This window comes from Chiloscyllium plagiosum, chromosome 22 (genome assembly GCF_004010195.1).
Source record: "Chiloscyllium plagiosum isolate BGI_BamShark_2017 chromosome 22, ASM401019v2, whole genome shotgun sequence".
NCBI classification, from domain to species: Eukaryota; Metazoa; Chordata; class Chondrichthyes; order Orectolobiformes; family Hemiscylliidae; genus Chiloscyllium; species Chiloscyllium plagiosum.
In genome coordinates, this window is record NC_057731.1 from 11,810,403 (window position 1) to 11,827,683 (window position 17,281).

A 17,281-nucleotide genomic window follows, 5' to 3' on the forward strand; every position below is an offset into this window, starting at 1 on the left:
TCATTCGCAGCTTTAGCCCCAAGTCTAGTGTTTCTGGTTCTGTTGACATTGTTCAGCTGCCTCTTCCTCCTCCTTTAATCGAAGTAAAGCTGATGAAGTTGCAGCATTTTCCATTTGAGATACCAGTCTGACCTCTGTGCCTTCATCAGGCAGCCCATGTGTTGGATGAAAGTCTGCCCTACAAATCCCTCTACATGGAGAGGTGGATTCTCTATGTCCCATGAGTGGTTATCCTTTTCCTCATTCTGTTCCTGGCCACGATCTTTGCATTGCTTTCCATTAGCTCGATCCAGTTCTCAGTGGCCTGCATTATCCCCTGTGATACAGACCTTCAACCCTGGAATCTGCAGGCTGCATAATAGTTTCATCCCCATGTCCTTAACTTTCAGATACATGGGTCTGGGAAAGTTCCTGCATTTTTTTAAATTGCAAAATATACTTAATTTGTTATGAATAATCTTTATGTACTAAAGCAGTTCTGTACTCAGTCTTTGGCATATAAAGAAAAAATAAACAATGAAATTTGATAGTTGCAAAACTATCATTGCCCACTTATGGAGGATACTATTTGCTTACATTGAGACAAAGAGGGGGTCTGATAACTGCTCAGACCCTTCAGCAGAAAGACCTTAAACAACGGTCTTTTCCCCTTGTGCTTGGAGGGAAGCTGCCCCAAGCTTTAGTGTGTTCCTCAGCACATAGTCCTGGACCTTGGAATGTGCCAGTCCGCAACACCTGAGGTCAAGGAAATGTTCCTATGGAATGGCCAAGCCAGGCACCATCACCACAGCTGGAGATTCTTAGGTGGCCTATTACTTCCAGTTAAAAAAGTCCTAGAGCATGGTGGGGATATCAGTGTTTGGAGTTGGAAAAGCTTATTCATGTTATTTTTGTGGTGAGTGCTTATCTTCACTACTAAGCTCTTAACCCAGAGCTGTGCAATAGTATTTTTCAGTTTGTTTCAATTCCCTTAGTTTGGTGCATTAGTGCTCTGTTGCACCATATCCAAATGGATCCCTGCCATTTGAACTGTGCGTTCTCTGTGAGGCCTCCTTTTGCGAGCTGTTTTAGAGAAAATGCTGGGTGTGAACTTTTCCTTTGAGTCATTCTCCCTCTGCCCTCCCCTGTGCAATGTAGTGTTCCCCTCATAAATGTAGGTAAGCTTTCTCCTTCCCTCTGGAGTCCCCTCTGTCCTTCTTCCGTCTCCCATGACTGACAAGCCTTTCACTATCTCCCCTGGTGTTCCTACTCTTCTCTCTCAGCCCACTCCCTCCCAGATTCTCCCCTTAGCCTTACACTACCACTTATTCAATTCACTTATTCCCCAGCATGCCTAATTCCTCTGTTGTGTTCCCCATCCTTAATGTGCCCTTCCTACCCTTCCTGTCTCCCTTACCTCATCACTTTTTGATTCTCTCCTGTGCATCCCAGTTTGTTCCCATCTTCCTTCCAATATCCCCACAACACCCTTTAAGTTCCATTTCCTCCTGTGCCATTCCATTCAGCTACCCCTTTCTGTGAAGCTATTCTCCTAAAACTCCTTTCCTAGGGAGCATCTTTTTCATTTCAGACTCTTTCTTCATTTGAGCCCCACCTACTTGCTCTGGTCGCGTTTTCTGGTGCTAGTTCGTGTGGCTGGCTTTCATGGTCAGGCTTTACCTCTTATCCTTAAGCATTTAACTACAACAAGCAAGAATGTGTATGGCTGAGACTTCATATCAGCTGATTGGTGTGTAGAGTCTTCACAACTTGATTCTGAAGGAATCAAGAAATGGAAGGAGTTTGTACTGAACAGAGCTTGAAGGAAGCAATCTATGTACATGCCTCGTATGTATAGTCAGGTTTGTGAATCTGCATGTTTCCCATTTTTAGCTAACAAGATGAACATGTTTCCAGTGGGCTGGGTCTTAATGAGTATTCATAACATGCTAATGAATTCATAAGTGTTTCCCAAAGCTCAGCTGTCTGAAAGGATCTTAAGCAAAGCTTTAACCCTCTGATTATATAGATCCCCTACTCCACCCCACAGCCGAGGATTGGTTCAGAAATGTGGTCTGCATAAAGTTTGATTCTTAACATGCCTTTATTTCATTCTGAGGATCAATCAAGGGTGGCCCAATGGCTTGGTGGTTAGCACTGCTACCTCACAGCCCCAGGGACCTGGGTTTGATTCCCTCCTTGGGTGACTGTCTGTGTGGAGTTTGCACATTCTCCCTGTGTCTGTGTGGGTTTCCTCCCACATCCAAAGATGTACAGGCCAGGTGAATTGGCTGTGCTAAATTGCCCATAGTATGGTTATACTAACCATAGTGTTAGATGGGGTGTGGCTCTGGGTGGGTTGCTCATTGGAGGGTCGGTGTGGACTTGTTGGGCTGAGGGGCCTGTTTCCATACAGTAGGGACTCTAAGCTGTACTGGATGCCCCCCTGAATTGGAGTTTTCCTCTAGGTCAGAGCCTGAGTTTTTTTTTATTGCCAAAGCAGCCAGCAGGTTTTGGTTGAATTGTAGAATATTGTAGATGCTTTAAATCTGAAGTTAAAACGCACACAGTACTGGAAATACCAAGCAGGTTATGACAGCATATAACAGTGAAGGAAACCGAATTTGCACTTTAGCTCTGTAATCTTTCCCCATTGATTTGAATCATCATTTTACTTTTGCATAAATTTACATTGAAAGGTTGAGCTGCATCACTAAGTGTAATACAAAATAGATTTGAAGTCAAGAAAATGTCACCATCTGTTTTGGGTCTAAAAAGGGACACATCAGGGTCTTTTTTCCTAAAAGATGAAATGCTTTGGGATTGAGTTACAAGTGCAGATTATCCAAAGAAGTGGGTGGCACAGTGGCTTAGTGCTTAGCACTGCTACCTCACAGCACCAGGTACCTGGGTTCAATTCCAGCCTTGGGTGACTGGCACATTCCAAGGTCCAGGACTACGTGTTGAGGGACACGGTGAAGCTTGGGGCAGCTGCTGCCAAGGCATGGTGGGGAAAGACCACTGTGTAACGCCTGCCTAAGCATAGGGGGCTGACGCAGTCAGGGGGCTCTGCTGACCCCCCTGCTAAATATGTGAATAGTAATTGTACAGACCTGTATATATGAATGATTACTCTGTCTCTATATGCAAAGAAATAGAATGTTTACATATGTATGGCATGACCAATTGTACAGATCATCAAAATATTTTATGAATAAAGTATATTTTTGAAATAAAAAAGAAATGTGCAATTTGCACATTCTTCCCCCTGTCTGTGTGGGTTTCCTCTCACAGTCCAAAGATGTACAGGTTAGTTCGATTGGCCATGGGAAACACAGGGCTGGGTCTGGATGGGATTTTCTTTAGAAGACCGGTGTACACAAAATGGGCCAAATGGCCAGTGTCCACACTGTTATGATTCTATGTTACCATTCTTGAAGGTGTGTAACCTGCTATCCTGGCAGCTGTCACCACCCCTACATTCTGGAGCACACTTGTGTACCTGGTGTGTTTGAGGGAGTCCAGGGGCCTTACGAAGCTGGTTACTGGGAGTAAGGGATACCCACTGTGCCCATGGCCCATGACACCATTGAGCACCCCCCAGGCTGATGCAGACACCGTCACAATGCTGCCCGTGCCCTGATCAGGGCCGTGTGGAGTAGACAATGGAGCTGCTGAAGATGGCGTCCCACTGCTTGGACAGGACTGGGGGGGGGGCCCACCAGGATAGTCTGGACAGAATGTGCTGCAGCATCCTGGGGTGGGGTGCTCTGCACAATTGGAGCAGGTAACATGATGATGGCGATAGATGCTGAAGGAACCAGGGGAATGGGAGCAGTCCTCTGAGGAGGAGCAGCAACATAAGGACATTGTGAAGGAGGAAGCTCTCCTTTCCATGACAGAACCCAGCTGCATTGGGTGCTATAACGCAGACAGCATCTGACTGCCACTCCAGTATAGTAGATAGGAACTGGGTGCAGCAGACCATTGTAGACTGTATTGTAGTCATTGGCCATTGTGCCAGCCTTTGGTTTTCTTTTTAACCTTAACAACAAAACTGAACAGCACTTGAGAAAAGTGAGATTTCAGAATCTGATGACCATGTCGTGTGAACAGTGCAAGTATTCAGTATTGCAGAGTATTGGATAACACTCAGAGCTGAAAGCATTAGCACCAGTTTTTCTTCTTAAAAAAAAACTTTCAAACACTGCGTTAGTGTTTCAGACACCTGGCACACCAAAGTGTCAAACTGTTTAAAATGAGATCAGCAGACTAGGTCAACAAGGACTGTCAGTGAAGTAATGACTGCAATTCTGGCTAACTCTGTAAAGAGGGAAATGCCTGCACATTTAACTTTGTTTTTGCAATGGGTGTTTTTTATTAAGTCCTTCACTGGCATTTTATGCTGGTTGCTTTTCCTGAAAGACTTGCTTTATAATTTTCCCACAAGGGAAGCTGATTCTGTGACTCAACCATCTCTGAGGTTTTCAAATGTAAAGGGCCTAGATTGTCCAAATCATCTTGAATTCTGGCCGATAAAACACTGCTACCCTCAGAAAAAAGGTTTAATTGATATTTTGCAACAGGCTCATTGATAAAAGTAAAATCAGAAAGACTTTGTCCATGAGTTAGGTTCCAGTTATAAATAACTCGGAAAATATCGCAAATTAATTTTTCAGCCATAACAAAGTAAATAAGCATAAATGTAATCTTTAGTACAGACTAATAACAAATGCTCTTGATATATGGACTATGCTTTTGTACTAAATGTATGCCTATTAAATCTAAGGAGATTAGTGCTGAGGGATGCAACATTTCCTTTTTCTGCTTTATAAAGGTCTTGAAGGTTGCTCATATAGGAAATTGAACTGTTCATCTTGGTGCAGTGAGGTTTGAGTGGAATAGTAGCTGTTGTGAGGCTGTTTGAGATGTACCTTGTTATAATCCCAAAGGCAGGAATGTCTGAGTCCGATTGAAGGGGAGGAGGTATTGGTTATGTTTTATTGAAGGGCTAATTGGGTGAGAACACAGTGTTAAATAGGAGGAACAAGTCATCACTGTGATGGAGTTTTGAGATCTGTGAACCAAATTAAAACTCATGACTAGAACATGTAAAATTGCTGCTCAACCTGACCTGTTGGCTTCCTGCAAGGTGAGTTCAATAAAAGTAATTGGCATATATGTCTCCATGGAGCATATCTGGTACAACTTGACTGATCTCCACTTAACCTGCCTTGGTCTAGCTCTCAACAGTATCCACTATTGCAGCAAGGTGAATACAGTCAGTTCTGATATAACGCAGTAGGTCTATTTTTGTGCGATCACACGTTATAACAAAATCACGCAGTAGCCGTACCATTTAAACTAATGGGGCCAGAACTGCATTATCGCCAGTACAGGTAAGGAAAGTTCGCGTTCTACAAATAACGGTCTAAATTCTTCAATCATATTAAAGCCAATTTGCGTTGAAGAAACATACATTATAGCAGAAGTGACTGTATTTCCAAATCAGCCATCTTCATCATTTTTCTGGGATTGCTTGCCAACTTTGATTGAGGTGAGGAGTCAGTTTGCCATGTGGATTGAAACTCAACCAAAACAGGTTCAGGTTAAGTCGCTTCTAAAGGGCCCTTGTTGAAGACAGAGAGAAAGGATTTTCGGTCTGTATGTCAGGGTGATGTTCAATGCAATCTCACATACAGGTGGTTAATACCAGAAAAATAATACAACTTCACAATTAGCAGTGGGGATTCAGTGGGTTCCCAGCTGGGGGTTGAATATGTTGGCTTGTTTCACACTAGCAACTCTCCACCACATTTTCACATTAGAATAGAACTAGTATGCAGACTTGGAAACTACTAATTTTGCAACTATGCTTTATCAACTTGATCAACTTTTGCCATTACTGTATCCATCCATTTTCTTTTGCTTTCCCTGAAAGAGAACTCAGCAGCATTTCATGAACCACGACCCCATGTTAGTCTGCTGAAATACTATTTTCTTTCATTCATGGGATGTGAAGGCATCACTGGCCAGGCCAGCATTTATTGCCCATCCCTAATTACCCAGAGAGCAGTTGAGAGTCAACCACATTGCTATGGGTCTGGAGTCACATGTAAGTCAGACCAGGTAAGGATGGCAGCTTCATTCCCTAAAGGACATTCATGAACCAGATGGGTTTTCCCAACAATCGACAATGGTTGTCGCTGGACTGTTAAATCCAGATTTTTATTGAATTCAAATTCCACCATCTGCCGCTGCAGAATTCATACCTGGGTCCTCAGAACATTACCTGGGTCTCTGAATTAATAGTCTGGTGAAAGGCCATTGTCTTTCCTCATTTTACTACCATGTATCCTAAAAGCCCTCCAGCTATTGCTGCCTCAGTACAGCAGGCATCTCCCTGGTCTCAAGTTTATGCGTTAGATATTTGAGCGTATGGAGAACATTCAGTTTGCTACTTTATTGCCTGAGTCATCTTGAATGAAGCAAATCTTCCAAAAGTTCAATATCAGCTCAATGAAAGTCACCCTGTCAGTACTCAGCAATGAACTGTGCTCCTGACTCTATCAGCCTCCATGCAGCTTGCTTGATGGTGCATAAACTCAGCAATGTATCGAAACCTGACCTGAAATTTCAACTCTGTACAGAATCCTCAGGAAATCTGACTGCTTTTTCTTCTAGAATCCCAGACAAGCTCTCAATTTGTCATGTCCAGTCCCTGGACAAAGTTCCCCAAATTGTTCCAGGTCCAGACAGGATACCCTGAATCATTGACCTGTCAGGTGAGGAGGAACAAACTGATTGCCCTTCATTCACCCAACCACTCGCTTTGTTGCAAAAACATTAATTTTAAAATAGGGCCCTCCCATGTGGATTGTGTTCTCTCAGACCCAAATGAACTTATGCTTTAAAAGGGGATAATTCAATATATTTTCTTGCATTAACAAAGAGTGAGGTTATTAGTTATTAAACATAAGAAGAATTAATGTGCAACACTCAGATTTGAAATTGGTGGTGACTCCAAAACAACAATGGTTAAAGAAAATATACAAATCAGTCTCTGAATAGTTCATGAAGAGTAGGTAATTGAATATTTTAACAGCTGCAATAAAGATTACTAATAGAATTGACATTGGTAGTTGAACATTTTCAAGATTGAGTTTTGCAGGTGAGTTGAGATTCTGTTGTTCTACTGAATTCCAGCATTCAGGGTGACAGTCCCTTTGCTGTCCTGTCTCCTTTTGTTTGGTTAGTTAACAAGGTGACTGCTAGCACTCATAAAAGAGAGAGTTAATTGACCTGCAACACAGGGGACACGTGGAGTAGTTCTTCAACTGTGTCCTTTATGGCACGCTAGTGCTCAGACACAGACCATACTACACATGGATATCTTAACCCACTGGCATACACCAGAAAGTGCAGTCCAACTAACAGACTCAAGTTGTGTTGAACTGGCTTTTGAACCTCTGAACTGACACCATGCATTCCCACCATGTTTGCTAGTCCTGTGGTTTCGAGCAAATCTGGAATTCTGTCTTCATCCTAAAATTGCTTCCAAAGCATGCCCCACCTTGGTAATCATTTCCAGCTGAGCATCCCAGCCCAAATTACTCACTTACTCAATTCTCAATCACTTCTGCATCTCCATTCCTTCTGGCCCACATCAAAGACTGATCTTCTGGCTGTGTCCATGTCCTCTGAAATATCCTTTCAATGCTGTCACAATACACTGTCTTACTATTTGGTGCGAAATATTGATGAACTGATTCAAAATCTCTCTTTCTTTAACATTCCAGTGCCCCTCTTTCACTCCCCACACATTCTAGCTTCCCATTGTGGTGCATCTTATCCCCATCCTATCAACCTCATTGAACCTGTGCACGTTGTTGTTAGCACTTGATATTCATTTGATATTTTGACTCTTCCGAATTAACATTGTTCCACAGGTAGTATGAATATTTGTTTAGCCATCCATTATATTTAATAAAATTCACACATTTAAGCTCAAGAATATTGTGAAGGTTAAATAACCTAGAGACAATATTGTAAACCAGTTTCTAAATGAGATTTCCATTCCCCTTCTAACCCAATGGTATAGCTGGTAGATAGAAAAGATGCAAAAATTATTTTTGTTTGCTTGCTGCCGAAACATAACATGCTTTGAATTTTTTTTGTCTCCACTTTGTTATATCTAGTCACCAGAAACTTTGGTAGGAGTACTTCTTTTGGAAACAATTAGACTGGGTTGTTCATTTAGAGTTAGTGTTCCCTTAAAGTTGGTGCAATCACATAAAATGTTTCCCAAATGTAAAATTAATCAGTTTGGAATGTTGTACTTGTTGAGCTGAATTTATAAAAAGGAGCAATTTCATGAAATTATACTCTGATGTGAAAAGTTATTGTTTCAATGATGGAAATGGTAATTCAGTTCCATTTAATCTTCGCCAGAGTGAAATTGGTGTGATATCCTAGTTCCAGTTGTTACTTATTACAGCTTTCATTTTATCACCCTATCAGTTGTCATGCAAAGGGCTCAATTTACAGTGAGCTATGACCTAGATTTTATAATGCTCAAATTAACAATATGCACAGTTGTAGACCTGAAACTTCAAGATTGTAAAACAATGGCACAGTGTAAGATCAAACTTTCTAAATGACTTAAGTGTCAGCCTCTATTCATACAGTTCCTTTGTGAAAACTGTCTTATGTTTTCAGAGACTGTTGAATGAATGCCCTCGCTTTGTTCCTACTGTGAAGTGCTTCTTGTTTAACCAATGCATTGTTCCCCAGCTTCACCTTTTTTGGATTTCTGAAATTATCACAGTGATACCAATCTCCACTTTGCTCATTGAAAACTGAGCTCTCACTCACTCACATCTTTTCAGTCTGCCGTTTCACTCTCATTTGGCACTATTTTCTATCAATATGTTGTCTGCAGCTAGGGATCGCTACAACAAGGCATAAATGAAACAGACCAGAACAATTTCTGAAACTGTAATTAGCACAAACTTCACTAACAATGACTAAGAAATTAGGTGAAGTAATAATAGCTACCATTGCAGTGCATGAACAATGCCCCAAAGTGCTTAACATGAGTATTATCAGACACGTAAGGAGATACTCGGTGTATAAAGATCTGGGCAACGGGGGAAAAAAATACACCCAATGCCACCCTCACCCTGATGGCCACCTTTGTGTGTGGTTGCATCAAGCTGTGCGTGGATCCCCGGTACGCAAACACCAAGTGTCACTACGTACTGAGGTTCTACCTGTCCCCGGTGTTGCGAAGGATGGGCCTGGCCCCGCTGCCGCGGAACGCTCCGAGTAGTTGGACCGTTCAGTATCACCTATCCTTCGTGGAGAAATTTATCAAGAAAAACACCTTTGACCACAAGTCAATCAGGAAGTGGACAGCACGTAGTGTCCTTGAGACCCTTCGGGAAAAGGAGAGGGCAGATCCTGTCGGGGACGAGACTGTCACACACTTCCTTCTGGAATGTGCCTACGCAGAGGGAGTCTGGAGAGGAATGCAGTGGTGTTTGTCGAGGTTCGTCCCGAGCAGCGCCGTGACGCGGGACTCCGTGCTCTACGGTCTGTTCCCCGGGACGCACACCGAGACGAACATCAACTGTGCCTGGAGGATCATCAACTCGGTGAAGGACGCTCTCTGGGTGGTCCGAAACCTGCTGATCTTCCAGCTGAAGGAGTTGACCCCGACTGAGTGTTGCAGACTGGCACATTCCATGGTGCAGGACTACGTGTTGAGGGACGCGCTGAAGCTTGGGGCAGCTGCCGCCAAGGCGCGGTGGGGAAAGATCACTGTGTAAAGCCTGCCTGCCTAACGAAGAACAGGGGCCCATGCAGTCATTTGGGCTCTGCTGACGCCTCAGTTAATTATATGGGCATATGATTGAAAAATGTACAGACCTGTATAAAAATGATAAGTTTTGATCTCTGTATGTACATGTTTACATATGTATGGCATGACCAACTGTACAGACCATCAAATTATTTTATGAATAAAGTATATTTTTGAAATTAAAAAAAAGTAAGGAGATACTCGGTCAGGTGGTCAAAAGCTTGGTTAGCAAGCAAGCTGAAGGCATGTCTTAAAAAAAGAATGAGGTATTGAGGATTAGCCAAGTATGTTAAATCCATGGCTGCCAGTGGTGGGGCAAAAGAAACAGGGAATATGGAAAAGATAAGAATTGAGGAATGCAGAGATCCTAGAGAGAAAGATGTCTTTTCTTACCTTCTACAACTAACTAAAGCAAGACACTTAAGATAGTTTTGTATCCTGTGTCCAGAGAGTATTGGCTTGCCACATTTTATTTGGTAGTTAGATTCAATCAATCAAAAATGTCATTTTGTATTTGTTTGTCAATGGTGTAACAATGATTAGATTCCGAAAGTCAAGGAGAAACCAGCCCCTAAACTAGTGAAGACTTAAGCTTGAAGTCACAAGCATGGTATGAGTAAATGACCTTTCATATGAAGTTATGATCCCAGCTAATGTTACTACTGGACAAGTCAGATCCTAGAATGAAATATAGCTTAATGGTTTTGTTTTGCTTAACTTAATGTGGTGGTCTTTCATTGAGCTATAAGCATGAAGCCAGGCTGCAAAACAGACGTTTATGATGTAAATGAAAGAAAAAGAAAAAGGAAACAAACTAAGATATCCATATTTAACATAATTTAAAACAGTTCCAACATCTGGCAAAACAAAATTTAATCCATTCCCCCAATACCATTGTTTTACATTAATCAAAAGCCAGTGAGATTTTCCTCCCTATCAAACCTGTAGGTTGAGTTAACTGCTTTTTTTCAGTTCCAGTAGTGTGAGCTATGAGGTCTTTTTCTTTGGCTCATACAACTGAGTCTTTAGGCTTTCTCAGCTTCAAATACTCAATGCTGATTTCTAACCAAACATCCCTGGTCTAGATGCTTTCACAAACTGCACTGATTACACTGAGCTAACATATTCCCTTAACAGCTCTGAATAAACTCCTCATCCTAGGAGAAACTATTCTTACATCTGATTTTAGTTAGCTCTCCTTTGAACTAGAGAAGCTTTTAACTAAATTTTTGCAAATTTGCTCAGACATGGCTAATGCCTTAATATTTCAACTATGTCTGCTAACACCCAAGACACGTTAAAAAAAAACTGTCAATGCGTAACAATGAAAAGAATTGCATGAAAGAATATATTCATAAATGTAAAGAAGTGTCAAGTAGACTGTTTAGAACAAAATTTTGCATTTTTTTTATTGCACATGCGCAGAATAAGAAAATCTAAAGGTGAGCATGCAGAGTCAGTAATTACCAGTTGATTGCTGGTGTCATTAAACCCCAACATATAAACAAACTCCCATTAACCTTCCAAGAGGATTTTAGTCATCTGCACTCTGACACACACTGTGACACTTGATTTTAAAATCAGGGTTTGAATAAGGCTGACCTAGTTGAAAATTAAATTCCTTCACACCCACATACCACCATAAAGTCGCAGATAGATGACTCAATGGTAGTATGTGGGTGTGAATAAGTTTACTAGAAACAACAGCAATTTTTGCGTATATCTAAATCACACATTTTTCGCAGGAGACCTGAAGTAACTCTGCATTATACCTTTAAAAAATGTGTAATTTGTGTTATGGTAACTTAAAATTATTGACAAACTGTATCCTATTTACTAGTTCCCTCCATTCCAGGCCACTCCCATTTCTCTTAATGACAACATCTATCGGAACAATGTTGCAAAACTTGAAATGGTTCAGAAAAGATTTACAAGGATGTGGCCGGGGTGGAGGATTTGAGCTATAAGGAGAGGCTGAACAGGCTGGGGCTGTTTTCCCATGAACGCCGGAGGCTGAGGGATGACCATATAGAGGTTTATGAAGTAATGAGGGGCATGGATAGGATAAATAGACAAAGTCTTTTTCTGGGGGTGGGGGCTTCCAGAGCTAGAGGGCATAGGTTTAGGGTAAGAGAAGAAAGATATAAAAGAGACCTAAGGGGCAACTTCTTCATGCAGGGGGTGGTATGTGTATGGAATGAGCTGCCGGAGGAAGTGGTTGAGGCTAGTGCAATTGCAACATTTAAAAAGCATCTGGATGGGTATATGAATAGGAAGGGTTTGGAGGATTAGGGGTCAGATGCTGGCAAGTGGGGCTAGATTGGGTTGGGATATCTAGTCGGCATGGATGGATTGGACCAAAGGGTCTGTTTCCGTGCTGTACATCTCTATGACTCTATGTTCATGGAATAACATGCAGTGCACGTTTCATAGGCGATTGCATTAGTTAAGATAACCTGACATCTCAAACTCTAACTCATTCAAAACTCATATGACAGGCTCATAACGGACAATACAGAATGAAATGTCCCAGTACATCATCCAGTGCTGACTACAAATTTCAATACATTGTAAATCTTCCACTGACCTATTTAAAAAATACCTTTTAATTTCTTTATTGCCTTTATTTTTAATCATAGTAGTCTTTAAACCCCTCAAGCAGTGATGCAATACAAATGCAATACTCATTATCTTGTTAGCACTTCCATCGTTCAACATAAGGAGCAAAATGCTCCCTATGGGTATTATTCCATCACTTATTGATTGCTACAATAAGAAATATAAGAATTCAGTTGAGAGCTGTTAAATTAAGTAGTCATGCCAAATAAAGCTTATATTTATATAACAAATTTCACAGCTTCTAAAAGCCCAATTCACAACCAGGGAATTACTTTTGAAGCTGACATACTGTTGCTTTATAGAAATATATGACAATCATTTCATGCACAACAAATTTTGCATGAAAACAAGCTTGTTGTACAAGTGAACACAGCATTAAGCTGCCCAGGAATTCAGATGGATATCCTCCTCCATGATTGTTTTATATTTTGCACCATGTTCCACACAGATTGTGATTGCACCAATATCTCCCGTGTTCTCTTGCAGTATATATTGGGAGAAGCACAGGGAAGTGAGATTTACTAGAGGAATGCTGTAAGAAGAATTTAATGATTCCATGTTTGAGTTTGATTTGATATGCACCACTAATAATTGGTTAAGAAAGCAGCAGCCTGAAGTCAAGGCTTTAAGAATTGCATTGTGGTAGAGCCCAAATGCAAAAGGGAGGAGTTAGTGCAGAAATACGATGTTATTGAAAGACCTTTTTCATTATGAAAGAATCTCATAATTAGCCATAGGTCCTGTTGCTTCAGGATGGGATTATTGAATAACAAATAAGCTTGATTGAATGGTGCCACAATGTATGTTGAAAAATCATTCTTTATCCAAAATGTTTTACCTTTGTCTTTGGTTTCTATTTAAAACTGATGAAAAGCAATCAATTTATCTTTGAAGTGTAGTCAACCAGGTGAATGTTCCATCTGAACCTTCTCCAGTGGTTCCCCCATATCACAGATACCAGTCTTCAGCCAATTCAACTCACTCCAATGATATGAAGAAATGGTTGAAGGCACTGGATACTGCAAAGGCTAAGGGCTGTGACAGCGTTCTGGTAATAGTACTAAAGGCCTGAGTTGCAGAACTGGTCACACCCTGAGCCAAACTGTTCCAGTCCAGCTACAACATTGGCATGTACCCAACAATGTGTAACATTGTCCAAGAATGTCTTGTGCGTGAAAAGTTGGAAAAATCCAAACCAGCAATTAGCAACCAATAAGTCTACTTTGAATCATCAACAACATGATAGAAGGAGTCGACAGCAGTGCTATCAAAAGCTACTTGCAAAGCAAGTGCTCAGAGACATTCACATTGTGTTCTGGCATTGTCACTCAGCTCCTCACCTCACTTCAGCCTTGGTCCACACATGGACAGCAAAGCTGAACTCCAGAGGAGAGGTGAGAGTGACTGCACTTCACCTTAAGACAGCATTTGACCCCGTACAACATCCAGGAAGTCTAGCAAAACTGGAGTCAATGGGAATGGGTGATGTATGGTGGATGAAATATAATGTGAATAAATATGAGGTTATCCACTGTGGTAGCAAAAGCAGGAAGGCAGATTATGTTTGGATGGCAAGGAGGCAGGACAATGAGTCCTGGATCTCCTTGTACATTAGCTGCTGAAAGTAAGCATGCAGGTGCTGTAGGTAGTGAAGGAAGCAAATGGTATGTTGGTATTCATAGCAAGATGATTCAAGTACAGAAACAGGAATGTCTTCCTGATTGTACAGGACTTTGGTGAGACCAAATCTGGTGTATTGTATACAATTTTGCTCTTATCTGAGGAAGGGCATTAGAAGGAGTGCAACAAAGATTTACCAGACAGATTGCTGGGATGTCAGGACTGACGTTTCAATAGACTAAATCTATTATAACTATATTTACCAGGTTTAGAAAGAGTGGAGATCTCCTTCTAAACCTTCATGGTAACCTATGAAATTCTAGTCCAGTTCAGTTTCTGGTGAAAGAACAGAATCATAACCCTTGATATTGGGGATGTGGACTGCTTCAGTATTTGGAGTTGCAAATGATGCTGAACATTGTCTAATGATTAGTGAACATCCCCACTTCTGACTTTAAGTTGAGGGAAGGCTATTGATAAAATAACTGAAGCTGGTTGAACCGAGAACACTACCCTAAGGAACGCTTGCAATCATATTATCCGACTGAGATGTCCAGCAAACCACAACCTTCTTCCTTTGTGCCATGTTTGACTCCAACCAGTGGAGACTTTAAACAGGGTAAATGCAGGAAGAATGTTCTCAATGAGCAGGGGTTCCAGGACCAGGGATCAGATTCTAAGGATAAGGGGGAGACCATTTAAGATGGAGACTAAGAGAAATGTCTTCACCCATGTTGTGGTGAGTCTGTGGAATTCACTACCACAAAAAGTGGTTGAGGCCAATGTATTGAATGTTTTCATGACTGAATTAGATATAGTTCTTAGGGCTATATCTTCAGATCAAAGGTTATGGGGAGAAAGTGCAGACAGAGTACTGAGTTGGATGGCTAGCCAGGATTGTAAGCTCAAAGGATCAAGTGGCCTACGACTGCTCCTATTTTCCATGTTCTATGAATCGAGGGAAAACTCTCCACAGGTTGGAGTCATACATGGCACAAAGGAAGATGGTTGTGGTTTGTTGGAGGTCACTCATCTCAGTCGGATAATATGACTGCAAGAGTTCCTTAGGTTAGTGTCCTAGGCCCAACCAGCTTCAGTTATTTTATCAATAGCCTTCCCTCAACTTAAAGCCAGAAGTGGGAATGTTCACTAATGATTAGAGAATGTTCAGCACCATTTGCAACTCCTCAAATACTGAAACAGTCCATCTCCCCCACTATCAAGCAGTAAGGCTCTATTCTGTGACCAGAAACTGAACTGGACCAGTCATATACATATTGTGGCTTCAAAAACAGGTCAAATGATAGGAATTTTGCAGTGAGGTACTCATTTCCTGTCTCTCCAAAACCTGTCAACCTTTTAGAAGGCATAAGTCAGGAGTGTGGTGGAATATGCTGCATTTGTCTGGATGAGTGCAGCATCAACTATGCTCCAAAAGCTCAACATGATCCAGGAGAATGCAGCCTGCTTGATTTGCACCTCATCCACACCATCAACATTCAGTCACTTCACCACCTATGCACAGTGACAGCAGAATGTGCCATTTACAAGATGCAACAAAGTAATTCATCAATCCTTCTTTAGACTGCACCTTCCAACCCCGTAATGTCTATCATCCAGAAGGACAAGACAAGCAGATACATGGATGCACCACCATCTGCATGTTTCCCCCAAAGCCACGTGCCATCCTGTCTTGGAAGTATATTACTGTCACTGGATCAAAATCCTGGAACTCGCTTCTTAACATCATTGCGGGTCTCCAGAATTAATCTTTTAAATCCAATATATCACTTCTTCAGAACCCTAGTCTTTGACAACATATTTATTGTCAGTCAGACAGTGCAACCATGGAATCCATTACTTGTGCCAACAATTTGGCTTAATTTACTGGAGGCAATGGTGCAGTGTTAATATCACTGGACCTAGTAATCCAGAATCCAGAGTTAATGTACTGGGGAATGAGTTCAAATCCTGCCAATGCAGATGGTGAAATTAAATGTAAAGAAAGTATCTGGAATAGATCAGAAATCTTATGGTGACCATGACACCATTGTCAAACTTTTCTTTAAAAAAACTGGTTCACTCATATCCTTTAGGGAAGGAAATCTGCTGACTTTACTTTTGTCTTGTCAACTCATGAACTCCAGAGCCATTGCAATGTGGTTGACTCTTTAACTGCGGCCCTTGATGTTTTTTAAGATTTTATGTGAACGCTTTATGTTTGTATTCGGAGACTGTAGATCTGCATGTGTTTTACACTGAAGTTGATAAGCATCCAGCATTCCTGTTTTACGATTGCAGATTAGTTTTAGTAAGTAAACATATGGGAATGGTATCTCCTAAATGACTGCATCCTGTTTTTGTTAATCAGCTAGGACAAGTTTAAACAAACAGAAGTCTTCAATCATTCTTTTTCCAGTATCATTCATCAAAGAATGTGTCTCATGATTGTGCCTTTGCTTTATTTCGGCACAAATAGAATTTTCATTTATTTTCTCTTTGTTAGTCTTCTAATATATAGTAATTCTGGAAAACTGGGTGTATTTCTGGTAAAGTGTCCTGTCAGAAAATTGCTGATATGTAACACTTTTTTTTCCCTTACAGGAAATTCACAAATCCACCAATGTGGTTTACCAGTCCCATCACGTTAGTCGAAACAAGAGAGGCCAAATAGTTGGCACCCGTAGTGGATTCCGTGGTTGTACAGTCTGGCTGACAGGTAATGCATTGTCCAAGACTAGGATTCCAAAGAGAGGTTATATTGCACTCCATGGTAATTCTGTTTCTGTCTCCACTGATACCAAGCTCTGCTGAGTTTGTCCAGCATCTTCTGTTTTAATTGTCTGTGACTATTTCTGAGCACGTGATTTTTCATCAACATAACTAAGATAAAGACGTCACATTCTTCACTCCAGAACATTTTATTAATCTTATAATGTCCAAGACACAAAGAGCCCTGTACTCTTCCAATCAGTTTATACAGTATTGTGCTGGTCCTACTCCTGCTCCTGAAACTACAGCTCAAGCCTGCAGCACCAAAACTAGAAAGGGAGGACAGTAATCTCAGATTGTAGTAAAAGTGAGAATCAATTTAATAGGAAGGAGAATGTTGCCTGGAACAATGGTGCTGGCACCACTGGGTTTTATTGTAAATGTGTGGAGTAATATAGAATCATATAACCCCTACACTGTGGAAACAGG

General features: G+C 41.2%; 1 protein-coding gene across 1 annotated transcript in view; it reads left to right on the top strand.

The window, feature by feature from the left end:
- papss2b (3'-phosphoadenosine 5'-phosphosulfate synthase 2b) overlaps positions 1 to 17,281 on the top strand; it is a 74,280-nt gene that overhangs the window by 14,677 nt on the left and 42,322 nt on the right. Inside the window, exon 2 of the mRNA XM_043712392.1 lies at positions 16,685 to 16,799. Within this exon, the coding sequence (XP_043568327.1) occupies positions 16,685 to 16,799 (115 nt within the window). The remainder of the gene's footprint in view (positions 1 to 16,684; positions 16,800 to 17,281) is intronic.